Raw genomic sequence first — 18201 nt, 5'->3', positions numbered from 1 at the left:
GTTTAATCTGTTATATAATCACTTTATGAGAAAAGTCATACTGAGGTGTTACTTGGTACAGGACAGTCTGTGGGTCTAAGAGAATGTTTTTGTGATCAACAGTGTGATGACCATCTTCTACAGCTCTTAACACCACACCTTTATTCCTCACCCAGCTTTCACTCTCAACTGCATTAACGTGAGGGAGTGGGTGGGCCTTCCAGTGTGGGGAGGAGCCGACCATTCACTTGCTTTAACTATTCAGCTCAGTCTTTGGACCAGAGATTGTTAATCTAGGCCTGAGAGATGTTGCGCCAGACCAGGGTTTTGTGCCCTTAATGCCCTTTAAAAGCCTAATCCAGTGGTGCAATTAAGGGTTGCAGAGCTTTCTTTCTTAGCTGTCCACAGTGTGACAGCAACTGGAACTAAATATGTGGCTGCATTCTCCAAGGATTGGATTGGGAATGTCTGGTTTACAATATTTTCATCCCAAGATCCCCACAGAACAAATAGCTTTAAGTATTTCTTGCTCTAATTTAAAGAGCAATAAATAAATAATTAAAAGGCTCTTAATTTTATAGATCTTCATAAAATCTTCATTTTCTTTGTATAAATCCTCTTTCATCACTCTTCCACCTTTCATCTGGTATTGTTTGGTACTGCAGCACACACCAGTAATCCCATTTCCCATCTCCATGACAACATACACGCTTCTGGACCAGTCTGATCAGAGTGCAGTGTCCCACACCTCACTGCAGGGATTTAATATCTAACAGTCATCCTTTGATTGACAGCTCGATGTTGGACCCAACAAGAGACAAATGACCCCTCAGGGGCTCTCATGAATCACTACCCACTCAGATCCTTCAATCCCTCCATCAGGAACAACCAGAAGGCCTTACATCTCTGATTTGAACATGGATGTGCTCCTTACCAGGAGAGGCTAAGTTAAAGCAGCATTTAAAAAACATTTGTGGTGTTTAGCTGACACTTCTGTCCAAAGCAACTTACAATTATGACAGTTTGAGGGTTAAGGGCCTTGCTCAGGGGCCCAACAGTGGCAGTGTTGGGGCTTAAACTGGCAACCTCCTAATTACTAGTCAGGTACCTTAACCACTGATCTACCACCACCCATCTTTGCTATTGTCATGCAATGCTATACCTTTAACACCCACTGTAATAGAAACAACTAGTAGCACTTCCACTTCCTTTCACCAGCCATTTTATTTACTACAACTGTCTTAAAAGTGCATTTTCTAGATATACAATTAGAGCTTCTCCCAATTGTTGTCTAGCACAACTGGTCAGCCACATTCTCCCAGTTCCATCATTGGCCAGTTTCTGGAAACAGGACCACTGCTGACCAGATTTTAATTGGGTGGAAGGCCATTCTCATCACAGCAGACACACTGACATGGTAATAGCTATTATGCTGTGATTAGTGTATGAGGCACAGAAGTGTTGCTGGAGTTTTTACACATTAGTGTCACAGCTCAAAATATCCAGCCATAGCAGCTGTGGGGTTGGACACTGACCTCTACCAGCAAGTTTGAGGGTGGTTAACATAAATGGTGCATCACATTCAGGTTATAGGTTGCATTGGGTCATATCAGTTATGGATTAATTAAATAGAGAGCTGCATTGCTGTTTTTAATTGTGCTGTGATATATGCAGGAATGTGGAGAAGCAAGAACTCTCAAAGTGGGTAGGACTAGCTAGATCCTTCATCTTGTCATCAAATATAGTCAAGTCTTACAGGCTCAAATCAGCACTGATCTGATAACAATTTGAGTATAATGACACGCTCATTTTCTTTGTCATCAGTTTGGATATTATTTAGTCATTGAAAGTATAATGCGATATGGATTCTGTTAGTAGGGCTCCTCCGTAAATTGTGAAGCTGAAATACATTATGTGCCTCACAGAACTGGGACCTATATGTGACAAGTCAAACTACTTTTGAATTATACTGTATTATTAAACAACGCTAGACTTTTAACTATTTCAAACACCTGTCCTTCTCTGGCATTTTAATTTTCAGAGTATTTATTTTCACAATATTATTACAGTGTAGGATTTAAAACTTCATATAGCCAACAGATAATACAAATACAGGTAACACAATGATGTTGGTTACAATATGTGTAAAAAATATGCATTTAGGACAATATGCAAAAGTGTTCTCTTAGCCCATGCAATAATCAGGCATTACTCAAAACCCACCTGAAATATCATAAAGCATTTATCATAATTCACACTGGAACACAAGGATAATTTATAACACAAATCCCTTTTATTGTCAAACATCAACCATAAACTCACAAAAATACTGTATTTTAAAAAGTATTACTCTGTTGTGCATTCAGCTACCACACGTATTAGAGAACACTGCAGGAAGGAATCCTGTTGTTGTCTACTTATGATTTCCTGACTCAGAAAACAACAGAACACAGAGAAAAGCAGAGTTTTTGTTTATTATTAACATGCAAAATACAATCATGCATCTGCATCATTTGCAAAAAGGAATCTTACTCTCAAGGTGCACACATTCAGTATCTAATACAGATAACTGTTCATTCTCAATGATCGAAAATGCTTTACAGTGTAGGAATATTAAGAAATTTAGCAAAATCTCAATAAACCTTTAAATATATATGTATATAAAACAAAAGCAAATAGAACATATATGCATTCAGTTGTTGTTTTGTTTTGTTTTTTTCCAGTAACTCCCAGTTCAAGCATGCTTGTGTCAGATTGCAGTTGCTTGTTTCTGGCCCCTCCATAAGAGAATCCTTTATGGGTGCAGTACCTCTGGGACGCTTAGCCTACTACACAAGCCCCACAGACCACACATGCAGACAAAGGAAAGGAACAGAGTACACGCTGCAGGATTCACAGGAACGTGCTATTGGTGGGCAGGCAGTGCTTTAGCACGGAGGCAGGGTGAGGCTCAGTGGCCAAACGTTCTGGAAGCCTCGTACTCGCTGGGGCATTTTGGCTTGATCCCCTTGCTGTTGTAGTAGTCCACCACCTGGTTCGGGACTTCAGCGAGCACGCTTTTTGCCAGGGCTGCGGGAGAAGCCTGTGGGTCATGAACATTCAAGATTGATTTTATTGTTATATGGATTCAGAGTACAGGGCATTCATAAGTAGAATTAAATTCTTATACTACAGATGCATACTCCTAAAGTATACAGCTATAACAAGTTAATCAAAATAAAGCACACAGTGGTTAACGAGGGAACGGAGAACTACACATAAGAAGGGAGTTGCGTAATAGTAAACAAGTACGCCTGACAAATAACAGTAAATGTAGAAACTGAACCAACCGGGTGACTGGCAGTGAGGAATGAGGTAGATAGCAGTAATAACATTTCCGTGTAAAAATACATTGTAGCCAGGTATAATACAATGTGCACAATAATACAAGACTCCACATAAGGGATAGTACAGTGTGCATTTAATGAATTTACAGTTCTGCAATCAATATAATCAGCTAGAATATGAAACAATATATATGCATGAGATGCAATATATACAATATTTGCTAGAGCATGTCATAGTGCAGTAAAGAAGGGTGCAAGATGTATGTTCAATATAAATATAAATAGAGTATAGATGGCTATTGGTTGTGGTTAGGAGCTGTTATAAGTGTTGGACTTTGGGGGGGAGCTGTTTGTATGGTGCATGCTGGAGTGGGGGTGGGGGTGGGGTGGAGCGTTTGAGACAATGGATGCATCAATGTCCTGGAGTTGTGAGAGGTCAGTGCCCATGACTTTCGAGGTAGTTCTGACAGGTCTTTATAGGAGTTTATAGGAGATCCTGGGCAATCAGGTTACCAAGGTGCAGCCAGTCAGAACAGTCTCTGTGGTGCAGCGGTAGAAGGCCATGCCTCTTGACACCAGATTTGGACCCATGGTGTTACTAGCACAATACTCTACCTACTCTACCACACACAATCTACAAGAGAGTTTGTTGTTGTTGAACAGGGAACTGTTCAGAAGCAACTGAACTAGAAGTCATTTTGCTATCAAATCAGAGTTAAGAAGAAAAGCCCTTATTTTTCTGGAAAAATTATTACTTTACCATCTCAAATTTTAAACAAATGTTACTTCTAATGAAAGTTTGCTATTTTCAACTGTTTAAATAAACCAGGAATCTTTTATCTGGGATATCCTGTTCTTTGGACTTTGGGCAAAAATGAAGTCCTGGCTTTTCATTGTATCTTCCTACAGTCACCAGTGTTATTCCTGCACACTTGCTGATTCAGACACCCAGTTCTTACCCTTACACACACACACAGTAAAACCAAAGGTTGCTAGGACCCGTGCACAGGAGTAAGAGTGCATGGAGGAGACAGTAATTAAGATAATTTTTTTTTCAGGACATCACCTATCATGGATGCAATGTGTGGGGACCTCTGCATAGCAATGCACTTATTAAAGAATGAGGGCCAGCACATGAAAGCCAGGCGGTCAACATCAATTAAACAAGTAATTAAATAAATAAGTAGCTGATCTAAGAACTTCAAAGAATAACATGCCCCACAAAATGAAGGGCCAACAGTGAAGGGAAGAAGGATCTCATTTGCCTTTTGCTAAACTACCCATGATAGTTTTTCATTCATAGTTAGGATCTTCAGCACATTTAGGAGAAGGAGGATGTTTGTTGCTTCAAAGAAAATGAGGATGTGTTCATACGCACACCCACACGCATACAGGGATGCAGTGCATACTCATAATGGGGTCCAATGTAGACTCACATGTTTGAAGTTCCGGAAGGGTACAAACTGCACAATATCACGCAGTACTGGCTCTCCTTTTGGCGAGCGGAGGATCCCGTCGTCGCCGTCAAGTGTCTGCATGTCAGTGAAGTCTGCGTTGCCCACGCCGACTATGATGATGGACATGGGCAGGTGGGAGGCCTGGACAATGGCCTCCCTGGTATCAGCCATGTCCGTGATCACGCCGTCAGTGAGGATGAGAAGGATGAAGTATTGCTGCAGAGAGAGAGAGAGAGAGAGAGAGGAGGGTAATAGACATACATGGTAACACAGAATGAGACAAAGGGAGAAAGCAAACGAGAGTGAAATGAGAGAGAAAGAAGGGCAGGGAAGAGAGGTTGGTACTCGACTAGTAATCAGAAGGTTGCCAGTTCAAGCCCCCTAATAGCCAAACTGCCACTCTTGGGCCCCTATGCAAGGCCCTTAACCCTTAATTGTAATCTGCATTGAATAAAAGCATCAGCTAAATGCTGTTAATATAGAAATCTAGAATATAAAAATAGGTTCATGTGTATAAGGGACCAGGTGCTTAAACAAAGAAACAGAAAGAAAGCAAGCAAAAAACTCCTCACCATGGCCTCCCTGGTGTGCACCTCCTCGGAGGCGGAGTTGGCCACTTTCTGGATGATGGGTGCAATGTTGGTGGGGCCGTACAGCTGGATCTTTGGAAGGCAGTTCTGGTAAGCCTCCACCACCCCCTGGATACCTGCACATGACAACACAGTCACATATGAGCCCCAGCACATCCAGGGCCCTGAGGGTGTGCTCAGCTAGTCCGTTAGATGCTAAACAAGGTAGGGAGGAGCAGGGCAGAGGTGCAGCACATGGCATCTCCAGTGAGAGTGAGAGTGAGAACCAGTGAATAACAAAACTATGCTCATTGTTTCTGGACAGAAAACAAGTGTAAGAGTTTCTGATGTTGGTGAGGAAACATCACAGTAGAGGAGTGCACAATACAACCAGTGATTTATACACTGTGCAGATACCCTTGCATGGTCAGTGCTTTGATCGGCTAGCCCACCTGGCTCAGTAACCTTTAGGATGATACACTGCCTTTACCCTTTAAAAAGGAGGAGTGTGGGGGCAGTAAAACCCACTGGTGGGTCAAGAGTGAGGAGAGAACGGCGCAGCTGTAATTCCGCATACTGCCTCAGTGGGCATGTTCTCTGAAGGGCAACCAGCGATGCCCTGCACCTCTTTTGGTTTATTGTAATTAACACGAAACACCCCAATTCACTCACACACACACACACACACACACACACACACACACACACACACACACACACACACACACAGGATCTCGGAGGTGTGTGTGCATGCTCTGCTATGCTGTGGAGGAATTAAAATGAGACTAGAGGTCACTGAGTAGAACTGCCCCAGTGGCCTTTTTCAAAGAGCATAATCAGAGAGCTGAGGAACTCTCCCTGGAGCCTCTGCACAGACACAGACATGCACAGACAACTGTGTGTGTGTGTGTGTGTGTGTTTCTCTAGGCACACCTGAAGCAGAACGCTCCCAAAAGTACAAGTGGAATGCAACTGTACTTCAGGCAAAAGAGTCTTACAGTTCATAATATTGCAAACCTTTTTTTTCTTACACGGTCAGATTTCAGCTGCTTTTTACAAGCTTTCACCCCCTGGAATTGTATGTGCTCTCTCTCTCTCTCTCTCTCTCTCTCTCTCTCTCTCTCTCTCTCTCTCCTCTCTCTCTCTCTCTCTCTCTCTCTCTCTCTCTCTATGTTGAAAGAAGGGAAATGATCACTCTCCTTAAACAGACACCACAGACAACTGTGGGACATATTACATCAGGACCTCCACTACTGGCAACCCCCCAACTGAAAAAAAGTACTGTAGGTCACAGAGCACATTTTCTTGCCCCCTCTCTCTCACTCACACTCATTCACACACACACACACACACACACACACACACACACACACACACACACACACACACACACACAAAGAGCACTTCATAAACAAAAATACACAGCAGCACGAATGAGGCGGATTAGAGGCTAATTATAGTTTAAACCTAACGCCCGACAAAAAGAAGCCATTTGCTCAGTGTTCATATCTGCCGCCTCAATGATTTTAAGCAATCTGCCATTCAAACATCTTGTAAGTAGGAAAACACTTCAAAGTTGCAGATGGAGAAACTGCTAATTGGCCTCTGTAAATATGCCTACTCTCCAGAGGCCTCTCCTGAGCACGTCGGAGAGCCTGTCGCTAATTAGAAAGTGAAGGCTGGTTGCAATTATCTCAACACGCAGACGAGCAATCGCTTTATATTCGTAGCCTATTCACAGACACGAAACGTATGCCCTATTTTGATTCCAAAGGAGCGGTGTTGGTGGAGCAGGGTGTCGGTGGAGCCGACCAGTGGAACTGCTCTGTGCCAGGCTGGGAGAGGTGCGCTCTGTGCCCAGCCCCAGCGACTGGCATGCGGTCTGGCTCACAGAGCTGTGCCCGGGAGGAGAGGAACTGGCAGGCAGATTGGAGCTTGCTGGCCCAGTGGTCTGGGCCGGGTCCTGGGCGCCATGCAGGTGCCCCGATAGGAGCCAGTGAGGCGAGCCCAAAATAGTAGAGGGAAATTGAGTGGCACTAATACAAGGGAGAGGGGAGTGAGACTGACGATCGATTTCCTCCACTTCCAGGCGCCATGAGAGGTGCGTCAGTGTGGGTGCCACACCTAGTATCATGGTTTAACCACAGAAAATGGTTATAGAAGTTCAAAGGGCGCCTCACAGAACAGAAATGATGTAGTAAAACTTTGGAGTTTCGGTTTCAAGCCAAATCCATGCCAGGAGGGACTGGGGCATGGAGCTTCCCTGTCGCTCACCACAACAGCATTAGCATTTAAATGACCTCGGGAATTCAGTTCGATACAGAAAACCATCTCTCTGTTCACTGGTTCAAATGAGCCTACTGACAGCAACACTGGAATATATCAACGCTGTCAAATCCCACTGCTTGAGGCTTCAGTTCATAAGAGAAAAATGACTTACAGAAACTCATTAAATGAACACCTTTGTTAAAGTGTGTTTTTGCGTTTTTGTTCGCTTGTATCTGCAAAGTGTGCGTATTGTAAAGTGTGTACATATGTATTTTATCATTCAATACAAATTCATCCCCTGACACATTCTCTATTTAAGGGAAAACTACAAAACCACAGATGCGATGTAACCTTAGAGTGATGTAACCTGAGCGTGATGTAACCTGAACTCCAGCTTGTGGTCCAACTACTTTTGGTGAAGGAGGAAGTCATTGATGTTTCAACAAACCTTCACTGACCCCTACCCTTCCTTCCCCTTTTCTTGTCCTCTCTGGGACTCATTAGGTAATTCAGGCCACTGCATCCGCCCTGCCTCCCTTCTCTGCACCACCTCCCTCAGGCCTGTTATATGCATTGTACAGTCCTGTCACAGGCTAATCACCTCCACTTCCACTGCAATCACAGCTTTAGGTCAGCCTGGGTGCTATCGATCTGATGGATCACACCTTGAAGACGTCTTTAAAGTGACTTACTGAAGGGCTCCATTACTTCACTCAGTGAGTGTGTCATTTACCCTTAGGGGTCGAAGGGCCAAGAGCATGGAGATGTGAAGGTGTGGGGCTTTTCTATTGTGGGATGAGATCTAGCAACAAAACATCTACAGTCTTTCAACAGATTAGATGTTCTGATTACACTTGAGATGAAGGTCCCAGCTTAAAGTTTATAAATCATTCCTAAAAAGGAACATAACTTGTTCATGAGTTGTATATTACCATATAAATGGGCCTTTGTAAAACTGATAAGGAAGTTATGTTTGTGCTATAAATGTTAAATATTTAAGGCCTCTGGGTTGTTGGCAGGAAATTGTTTGGTAGTGTGACAGTGGGGGGCATACCTGCACATTCAGGATTATCCTCATTAAAGTTCACAGCAAAGTCATGAGAAACCTATGGACAGAAACATGTAAAACGTATAAAATATTTATACAAAATAAAAATGTTCACATCATTAAACAAATAGGTCGATTAAAAATATAATAGTAATAACAAGTAATAACTCATGAATTATTCATGATACCAACGCGCAATAAATAAAATTATACGAATCTTACAATCAAACTGAGCTAAGGATGGGATTCACCTACTGTGATTTTCCACTTATATTGTTTTAGACATTTCATATCATTTTAAAAAACTGTCACATAATTTACAATTTGCCACAATTGTCAACAGTGGAATGCCATCTTTGAGTGAGTGTGAGCCTGATCATTTTACACAACACTTTTCAACTTCACTTGTCTACAGCCTGGGGGCAAGGTCAGCCCAGGACGGATCATTCAGCTTATCTCAGCAGAGAGAGATGGCTGAGGTTTCTAATATCACTTCAGGCGGGGGTAGCCATTACTGACACGCCCACTCAGTCAGCAGCTTCTTTAGGCATGACTGTTAGTAATTCAGGAGGCCAGCTGTGCCTCCCAGTGCCATAAATGCTGCAGAAATTACCTTGAAGTCAGGAGGTATTCGGGCGCCAAAGCCAAACGCAGGAAACATTTTATCACTGTGGGGAAGCGGAAACAGACAAGAGATTAGAGTAGGCAAGTGCTGATAGAGGACTTTTTTAGGCAGGTGTGGAATGGATGTGTGCAGGGGAGGTACTTATTAGATTTCCCATTATCCGCTGCTGTCCTGATGGCCTCCAATCACAGATCATTTGTATCCCACAAAGATTTACATAATTGTTTTTAGCACCTGATGAATAAGAGGGGAGTGGTTGGAAACATCACTTTGCTATCTGGGTGTTATTGGAGAGGAACTCTGTAATGCCCTTAGCAAGTGGGGAAATCACAGCAACTGTGAAAGCAGCATGTAAAGGGCCTTTTTTAGATCATTATAAAACATCCTGCAGGATGACTTGTGTCGAGACTGGGGTTAGTTCCATTTTAGTTCAGCCGACTCAGCTCATCAGCCAAAACGAAAGCCCTAATAGAGTTCTCAAACCCTTAATTTACACTGCAGCTCAAACTTATACAGTAACCTGATATTTAATTGATGCAACTGACCACAGTCCTGCTGGGAAAATTCCTTAGGATGTACACCAATGCCCTGGAGCTTGATTCCCAAAGGTTTAAAGCATAAAGATGATTGTAAAATGGTCATCCAAGTATCACTTGTACAATCACTACCAGATCGATGAGATTTTCTTCTTTTTGGAAACTGGACCTTCTTCAAAATTATGTCTGATTATAATGAAGAAGCTGGAACCGGTTTACAAATGGGTTTCCAATAAAACTGAAAAAATGAATCTGTGACTACACTACATCAGACACACTCACTTCTCACACATGAAAGTATTTCTTTGTCTCACTCCTCTCCAGTTTCTCCTTCAACGATTCTTCTCAATCTAATTGTAAATTGGCCATAACTTCAGGGCAAACGTGAGATGCCCTGAAAGACCTTCACCATGGATCGGAACATACAGGCAGAAGAAATCAATATATCATCAGTAAACGAACCTCTAAACCAGTGTGTTAGCCTCAAGGCCTGAAAATAATTCATACACATATTTCACCTTAGTACCCCTTACTATAACTCATGCAAATCTCAATATTTAGTTGATGAAAAATAATGTGCGTTAAAATGGGAGAAATGCTAAATTGTTCTCACATAGCAAATTCAATGTTTCTGTGGGCTTAAAGAATAACCTACCAAAAATCCACAATGTTGTAGCATTGTAAATACAATTAACTATAAAGTAGGTGTTTAATAACTTCACTGAGAAAGTAAAGACCAGACGTTTTTCAGTATTCCCAAGTTATTCTTCCATAGAGAGAAATACACTCCCATTGAGAACAAAGGGTGCAGATATCTACTCCTTCCCAGTTGAGAACAGAGCCATCAGACATTCATTGAACCTAAGGAGTCACTACAACATTCCTCCATTTTCTATTACAAAAGACTAGCAACACTGACATCAAAGACTAGGTGAGGTGCATAGACAGTGATATTTTCTGGAAGAAATTTGAAAGTAACTAGAGGGTAATCTTTGAGCTACTCCTGTTCTTTTAAAGTTACTTTCACAAGATTCTTTACAAGAGGACTTAAACAAGCAAAACCAAAAAAAAAAAAACCTTCAATTTGTCTCAGCCTTTTTGAAATAGTAATTAATCTTCATTAATCTAAGATAACTAGAAAGTATTGCTGGACCTGCAATTTAAACAAAGTGAAAATCACATATAAAAGCATGGGCATCCAATACCATGCCATTAAGCAAACCCCCCCCCCCCCCCCCCCAAAAAAAAACATGCGATACAGTTGACTTACTTTGATTGGCTATAATAGTGTTGCATAACCTGAGTTATAATTGGCCGTGTTGTTGGCTTACCTGTCGTAATCCTGGCAGATCTCACCAACAGCAACCAAGGCTTTGAGATACTCATTAGGTTGGTATGGGTGAATGTAGTGTAGAGAGCAGCTATTTCGCGGATCACCGTTAGATGCTGTGAAATCAATAGCTACCTGCAAAGACAAGCAGCAGTCAACGTGAAGCCTGACAGCAATTACCCAAAACCCATATGAACCCATCATTCATTAGTCACCACCTGACCCTCGAGTGTTTTCTATGCTCTCCCACTAGCTGGTTTCTCATGCTATTATAAAGATTCTCCATTATTGCTGATAGAACAATCTAAACTGCTCCTTTTGATGAGTGATGAGTGCTCAGCTGAGATCAACAACCTGCTCTCTATGCAACTGCAGTTGTACCCATTACCACATGACCACTCATTTCATTCAATATTTTATGTCAAAAACTGTTCCTAGATCAGCTGCAGTTGCTTTTTAAAACTATAACCCATAATGTTTATAAAAAAATGCTTAACATATTACATACTTAACACATTGGTATGTAGTGCTTGCCAATAGCTCTCCTTTGGTACTCCATTTAAATGATAATTGACATAAAAGCAAAATAGGAAACATGTGGCCTAATTAAATAAGTGGATCTGTGAAAGGTTCTTTGACTGAGCAGTATTCATCTTAGGAGTGACACAAATTATAAGAGTTAAACAAAAATGCAATAATAAGACCTGCCATGTAATGGCTTTTTAATATTCCTCAGGTGATTTACTCAGACAGGACAAATCTGACTGAATGGCATTATGCAAAACTACAATTCTTAGTGATATTTTACTACTCCTAGTATGATAAATGTTGCAGGAAGTACAAAATTGCAAATTTTCTAAGCATGCTGATAGTAATTGTTTGTAGAGGCCACAGGAAAAGGACTGGTCGTTATTGGTCTTTTATGGAATAATTATTTTTGGCCTTGACATTTTGCAGCAAAACCAGTTGGTAAATACTACACAAGTGCCATGAAAGTGAAACTGTGTTTCATGCTGTTGTACGACAAAGGGAAAAGTCTCTTGTACTCACTGTAAACTGGATCTGGCAGCCACCCATTATGTAGTCAAGGAAAGAATGCATCTTTATAACCTGTGAATGCAAGCACAGATGATATAGAAGGCTTTAGAAGTCCATACTTGGAAAACCTGGTAAAGTTGGACTTTACATCAGGTATCTGCTACTGGACAGCTGTGTCCATGCTTCATTTAGATCCAATCTGAAACACACGTTTGCCTCTGATAATTAAACTGAGGCCTAGTTATTTGCATCAGCAAGAGTTGGGAGTCTCCTAGATTATATTATGCACATGTTCGGTAGTCCTTTAGAAGTCAGGCTTCCTCTCTATGCCTCAAGGACACAAAAACGTCTCTTTTACGCTTATTCCCGACACACCTGAGGCCAGGTCTAGCTGCTACAGACGCGTATCACCTGGCTTGGGAGTGCCAGGAGCTGACGCAGAGTCAATATGAAGGGGCTTGGGGGATCCTCGGGGCAGCATTGACGCCCTCTGATGGAGAGGTCCTTCGAGAGAAAGGAGAGATGAGAGCTAAACGCCCTGAGGAGAGAGTTTGTGGCAGACCACATTACCTTACACTGATTCAAGATGACAATTCCCGAGTTCCTGTAATTCTTCTTCTTGACTTTATACTTGGGGTTGATGCATTCCCACTGGACCTGTCAGTGGCAAGAAAAGAGAGAACAACAACAGAAACCCCTGAAGAATTAGCTTTGCACTAGTGCAAGGCAGAGCAACATAGCTTTGTTAGAATAGTCAGGAAACACCATATTCTCCGCATTGAGATTGGGCGGTGGGAGGGATGGAGGGCTGGAAAAGGGCACAGTGCACTCAAAGACAAAAAGCCAGAGAAAAACACAACGCAAGCCATGACAGTAAGGAGCAAGGAGGAGACTGCATGGCTTGTTTTAAATTAATTAGCAAAGCCTGGCAGTGATGTCTGCCAAATTGAGATACCACAGCCAAACCTTCTGTTACTTCACAATTAAAGAGAGACTAGGCCCTCAGTGACTGAGGAGTTTATTAACAGCTTCAAAGTTATTTTCGACCCCAAAACTTTCTCAAAAGTTCAAATGAAAGTTACAAATCTTTCACAATGGTGAACAGCAATGGTAAATGAAGATTATGAAGATTGGAACTGTGAACAGAATGCACAGTTAGCCTACTGCACATTAGCCTGTACAGATAGGGGTGCAATGTGACATGGAGGCTATTGTGATGGCATAATAATATGGTTATAAATAATTTGCTTAATTAAATAAAATTATTGTATTTAGCGCAATGTGGATAATATTCGTAAAGGGAAAGGGGCATTTTTTGGTTCATTATTATTTAAGAATTAAATTTTCGAAACTTAGCAACTAAATAATCAATGACAACATACAAAATTCTTAATAATAGAAAATTACCTACAAAATCCTAAAATATTAAATGTAATTACAGAAACATTCTAATTAGGCAACTATTTTTTAGATACTTTTTGTATCTGTAAGTCTATGTAAAACATCAGCAGGACTATTAGAGCATATGACAGGCTTCCACCCCAGTAAACAAGTTGAAACACTTTTCAATCCTTTTCAAAAACAGAGGCATATGGGCTTGGTCCAAGAGCTCTGGCATCCAGGAGCTCCAGGGTCCAAAATGCATAAAAGAACCAATTATAGCTCTGTAAACAGCGGATCATTTGAGCTATGAACTCTTCTGTAATGCAATTACATTTGATATTTCTGCCCTCGTCTCCATACTGTGTGGTAATGAATACACAGCTCTCTGTGAGTAAGAGACAGTGAGTGTGTGTGTGTGTGTGTGTGTGTGTGTGTGTGTGTGTGTGTGTGTGTGTGTGTGTGAATGAAAAAGAGAGAGAACCTGTAGTTGAAACACTTCAAGATGGCCCTACTGTCTAACAAATGCATTCATGTCTAATCAGCACATAGTGATCATCACTTGAAGTCAAAGTTCTACACAATTTACCTTTACCTTTACCTTTTTCTCAGTCTCATTAGTCATTGCTTTAGTCAGCAGCTTTATTATGTTGTACAGTAATGTCATTCTCAGCATTGCTTTTTTTAAATTATCCAGAATTGATCTAGGTAAATAATTTCTAGATAAGCACAAGCAAACCAAAAGAGCTGTGGTCGTGTCCCAACTATGACATGCTGACAGAAAGCTGCTGCTAAAAGATAACTAGCAGTTTGTCCATGTATAAGAAGCCCAACCTTTGTGAGAAATAACCTTTTTATAGACAGTCTGTAAAGAACTAGTGCAAAAAGAAAGGTTATTTCTACTTTAAATTGTATCTTTACTCAGTATCAAGAAGATTCCTTCAAAAAAATCATGTCATCTTTTAATAATGCCTTATTCATGGGTATGGTCTGAGAGTCTCTGCCAAAAGGCTCTTCAGTTCTTTTATAAACCTAGACGGCCTAGTGGTTGACAAGCACCGCTGCCCTTTGGCCTCCAGAATTCTTATCGTAGATCTTCAAAATGTGATTACAATGAGGTATTCTGAGAGGTCCTCAGATTACAAAGAAGCTCCAGTAATAACTAAAAATGTAAGGTTTGTCATATTTGACAGGCTACATCTAAAACCACAAAAACCTATCAAAACTTCTCATTTAATGACATTTATAGTTAAACATGGTCATATGGATGGTATTTTGCTTGGTCGGTATCTGTAGGTAAATCAGTATATTACAGTTTATTGTCCTTAACCTTGATGCTTATGAATGCTTGTTATGCTTATGAAATAAGCTGTCCCAGCTTCTTGAAATGTGATATATTTATCCATAACAGTAGTAATAATTCCACTTTGAACAACAGAATTCTATGCAGCTCCAACAAGTCATGGTGAGTGCATACACTTCTCTTCAACGACAATTTTAACTAAAATGAATAGACCAAAGGACCTAGAAAAAGACCTGTGGCTTTTTAAGAAAATATAAAGCTATGTTGAATAATCAGAATGCTTTTGAAATTTGTGGTAACTGAAACAGTGACAAAACAGAAAAAGAACTGTCTGATGAAGACTGATTTGACTGTGAACCACATCAAGCTGTTTCCAGAACCTTTCACCTTTCAAATCTGCTAATTCTTCCCCATTTAAAAGCACTCATTACCACTATTTATATCCTAAGCAGGTGGATTGGATTATCTTAAAATTAAATTTTCCTGACCTGTAGAAGAGCAGACCTGATAGAACAACTAGAGCAAGACACTAGTACACCAAACTCATGAGCCTCATCCCCAGGGTAGCACATGTACTGTCATACTGGTAACTGTGTAAGTCACTCTGGATAACAGCAACTGTCAAATAAATGAATTAGTTTTTCTGGAAGACAAAAGCCTCTCAGTGTAGGTCCTGCAAATCAAAGCTGTGGTGAAGAGTGAGTCTTTTACCTGTTTGCCATCCGTCGCCCCACGCATCTCTTTGAAGGTAGCTTCGAACTCGCCTATGTAGTCATGCTTCCCGTTTGAGTCCCAGTCCCACACGGTGCACTAAAGGGATGAGGGTCAGAGTGTGAGGCACAGAGGCACGCAAACACCAGATCTACTACTGAAAGAAATGACGCAGTGTTTTAAACAGACACATGACCCCGTCCATTTGGTTAGAGTATTCTCAACAAAGGGTTTTTTTGTTGTTGTTTTTGTTTTTCCCAAAAGCTTTCTTAATGAAAGTTGAATTCTCAATTTAGGTAAATCCCAAGTGCAATCAAAAATGCAAGATATGTGTGTTCATTTGAATCTAAAAGCCAAACTAGAATTAACTTTTGAAAATATAGACAGCATGGGCCATTTTATACATAGGTATACAGCTTTTGTGTCTGTATATATATAATAAACAATAAGATATGGTGTAAACAAACTACAATATGCCCTTTAGTGTAAATTATATTATTATATTTTCTATCATACACAGTGTAAAGTCTTTACAGTGCTAATTTTGAACAAAACGAGTTCATACAGAATTAAAGGTGCTGTAATCTTACAATGCTAACCTCTGCCAGTTTATAGTCCGAAGACTACCCACGTTCCAAAACCTCCTAGTTCCAAAAGGTTTTATTCCCCCACCATGTATCCAAGTATGAAACTGAATGTGGAAACCGTGAGGTTCTGATATTGTGGAAAAGTATAGCCTATATAGCATAAAAGCTTGCATTGTAAAACTATTAAGTTATCAAAGACATAATGGATTCTCAGTCGACCTCAGAGCAGCTGTTAGCTGTGGACTTAGAAGGAAGTATCAACTGTCATGCATTTGTTATCGGTTATCTGTTATGCTTATCTGCTTAAACTAGAATTAGCCTAATCACATGCACTTTTCCTCCCTCAAAATAGCCTACTTTCACACTGATTTGAACTGAGATGTCAGATGGCTTTAAAACTCATGATCATAAATGTGAGGTTTGTGCTAATTAAATTTGAGGTTTGTATTAATACTACTATTAGTGAAGAAACTTTAACAATGCCTTGATTTGAAATTATTGTTTCTTTAAATTTTTTTGCAATCTGACCACTTTACAAAAAATGTCACATGTACAGAGAAACTACGAGAGGTATAAGATATAAGATACTACCAGTCTAAATGTCTATATAAATAAAACATTATTATTATTATTATTACTGTTGTTGTTGTTGTTGAAGAATATTGACATCTAAACTAATGTAGAACCATCATATTTAGTGTAGCACTGATCGCACTGTAAAAGATAAAAAGAAAGAGATATTAACTGTTGTTGAAACATAAGTAAATAAAGTGAATTGCAGTAATTTTTCATTGTGTAAAATGGAAAAATTATTAGGTAATCGGCCTCCTTCTAGTAACTTGTTTAACATACGAATTACCACTAATGGAGTAAGTTAACCTTTAAGTTTAACTTCAAACCAATCTTTTCACAAACCAAACTACTTTTACAAGCTCAAGCTTCTACTCATAGAGACATAGCGCCCATTAAAAAAAAAATGTTTCTTGACTCAGTTCTTGAGGAATGAATGTTTGTAAATGTAAGAATTCCTGATGTTGGAGCAGGAAAATCTCACAGCGCACACATACGGACCCTCTTCTGTCCCTCAGCCAGAACCGCATGGGCAGCCATCAGCCTCAACTATCCCACAGCCCCTTAACAGCTACCCCATCAGCCAAACTGCCATCAACAACTACCTCCACAACTAAATAAATCCTCAACCACAACTACGCCAACAGGTAAATACTCCTCAACAACTACCCTTCAACTAAATTACCCTCAACATTTACCTCCAAAGCTAAATGCCACAACTACCACAACTCTAAATAGCCCTTCAGATTGAACTACCTCAGAGCAAATTAGTGCTAATCCAAAATATTCCCAACAACTAAATAACCCCTCAACAATAAATAACCCATTTTGTGGGAACGTAAGTGTAACATTAGTCCAAGGTCATTAATGTAATATTAGTGGGAAATGTTAGTATAAAGTTAGTCTGACATTATTGCTAAAATATTATTTTAACAGTCCAAGAATGGTAGTAAGTGTACATATATTCCATTAGAGCTCCATTATAACTTCACATAGGGGCTTGCTTACTCTCTTCAACCCAGCAACTACAACATTGCGAGCTCTTTTCAGGGGTCATTAGGTAGGCACCTCCTTTTGATGGTGTTTCATTGAATTAAGCGCACGACACCTCCAGAAGACTCAACCGTGAGATCTGCTGCACCAGCCTCACCCCCCTCCAAGCTCACTTTTAAAGCCACACCTCTAGAAGTACTATGCCACTAACAAACAAAACCCCAAAAATCCATGATCGCCTTCCGAGTAATTAAGGTTGTATCCAGCCCCACTGGCACGGTTAATGCATACTCAGTGCTGCCAGTTTCACATGGTTTTACCCATTATATCAGCAAGCATTCTCCAACACAGCAGCACCATCTTGGCCTCCCCAGTTACTAAAGCTGGCACCATTAATGACTGCTCCATGCCACTGATTCCATCTGGATATACCACTTTACACAATGACACAATCACCTCAGCCACGTGCATTACCCCAACT

The 18201-nt window shown here is 40.6% G+C and overlaps 1 protein-coding gene across 3 annotated transcripts in view; it reads right to left on the bottom strand.

Moving 5' to 3' along the window:
* Positions 1-2250: 2250 nt before the first annotated feature.
* cpne4a (copine IVa) overlaps positions 2251-18201 on the bottom strand; it is a 55322-nt gene continuing 39371 nt past the window's right edge. For 2 of the 3 annotated variants that reach the window (XM_081716669.1, XM_081716660.1), the window contains exons 8-16: positions 15571-15669; positions 12588-12680; positions 12189-12248; positions 11140-11273; positions 9261-9315; positions 8654-8705; positions 5335-5468; positions 4742-4978; positions 2251-3061 (exon numbers count right to left, since the gene is read on the bottom strand). In XM_081716669.1, the coding sequence (XP_081572795.1) occupies positions 2930-3061; positions 4742-4978; positions 5335-5468; positions 8654-8705; positions 9261-9315; positions 11140-11273; positions 12189-12248; positions 12588-12680; positions 15571-15669 (996 nt within the window). In that variant the 3' untranslated portion in view covers positions 2251-2929. Of the gene's footprint in view, positions 3062-4741; positions 4979-5334; positions 5469-8653; positions 8706-9260; positions 9316-11139; positions 11274-12188; positions 12249-12587; positions 12681-12746; positions 12834-15570; positions 15670-18201 lie in introns of all 3 variants that reach the window. The other variant, XM_027005390.3, reaches the window with a different exon arrangement.

The sequence above is a fragment of the Electrophorus electricus genome, chromosome 1 (assembly GCF_041902795.1).
Source record: "Electrophorus electricus isolate QZ-2024a chromosome 1, ASM4190279v1, whole genome shotgun sequence".
In the NCBI taxonomy this organism is placed as follows: domain Eukaryota; kingdom Metazoa; phylum Chordata; class Actinopteri; order Gymnotiformes; family Gymnotidae; genus Electrophorus; species Electrophorus electricus.
This window is presented reverse-complemented; position numbering and strand designations above follow the sequence as displayed.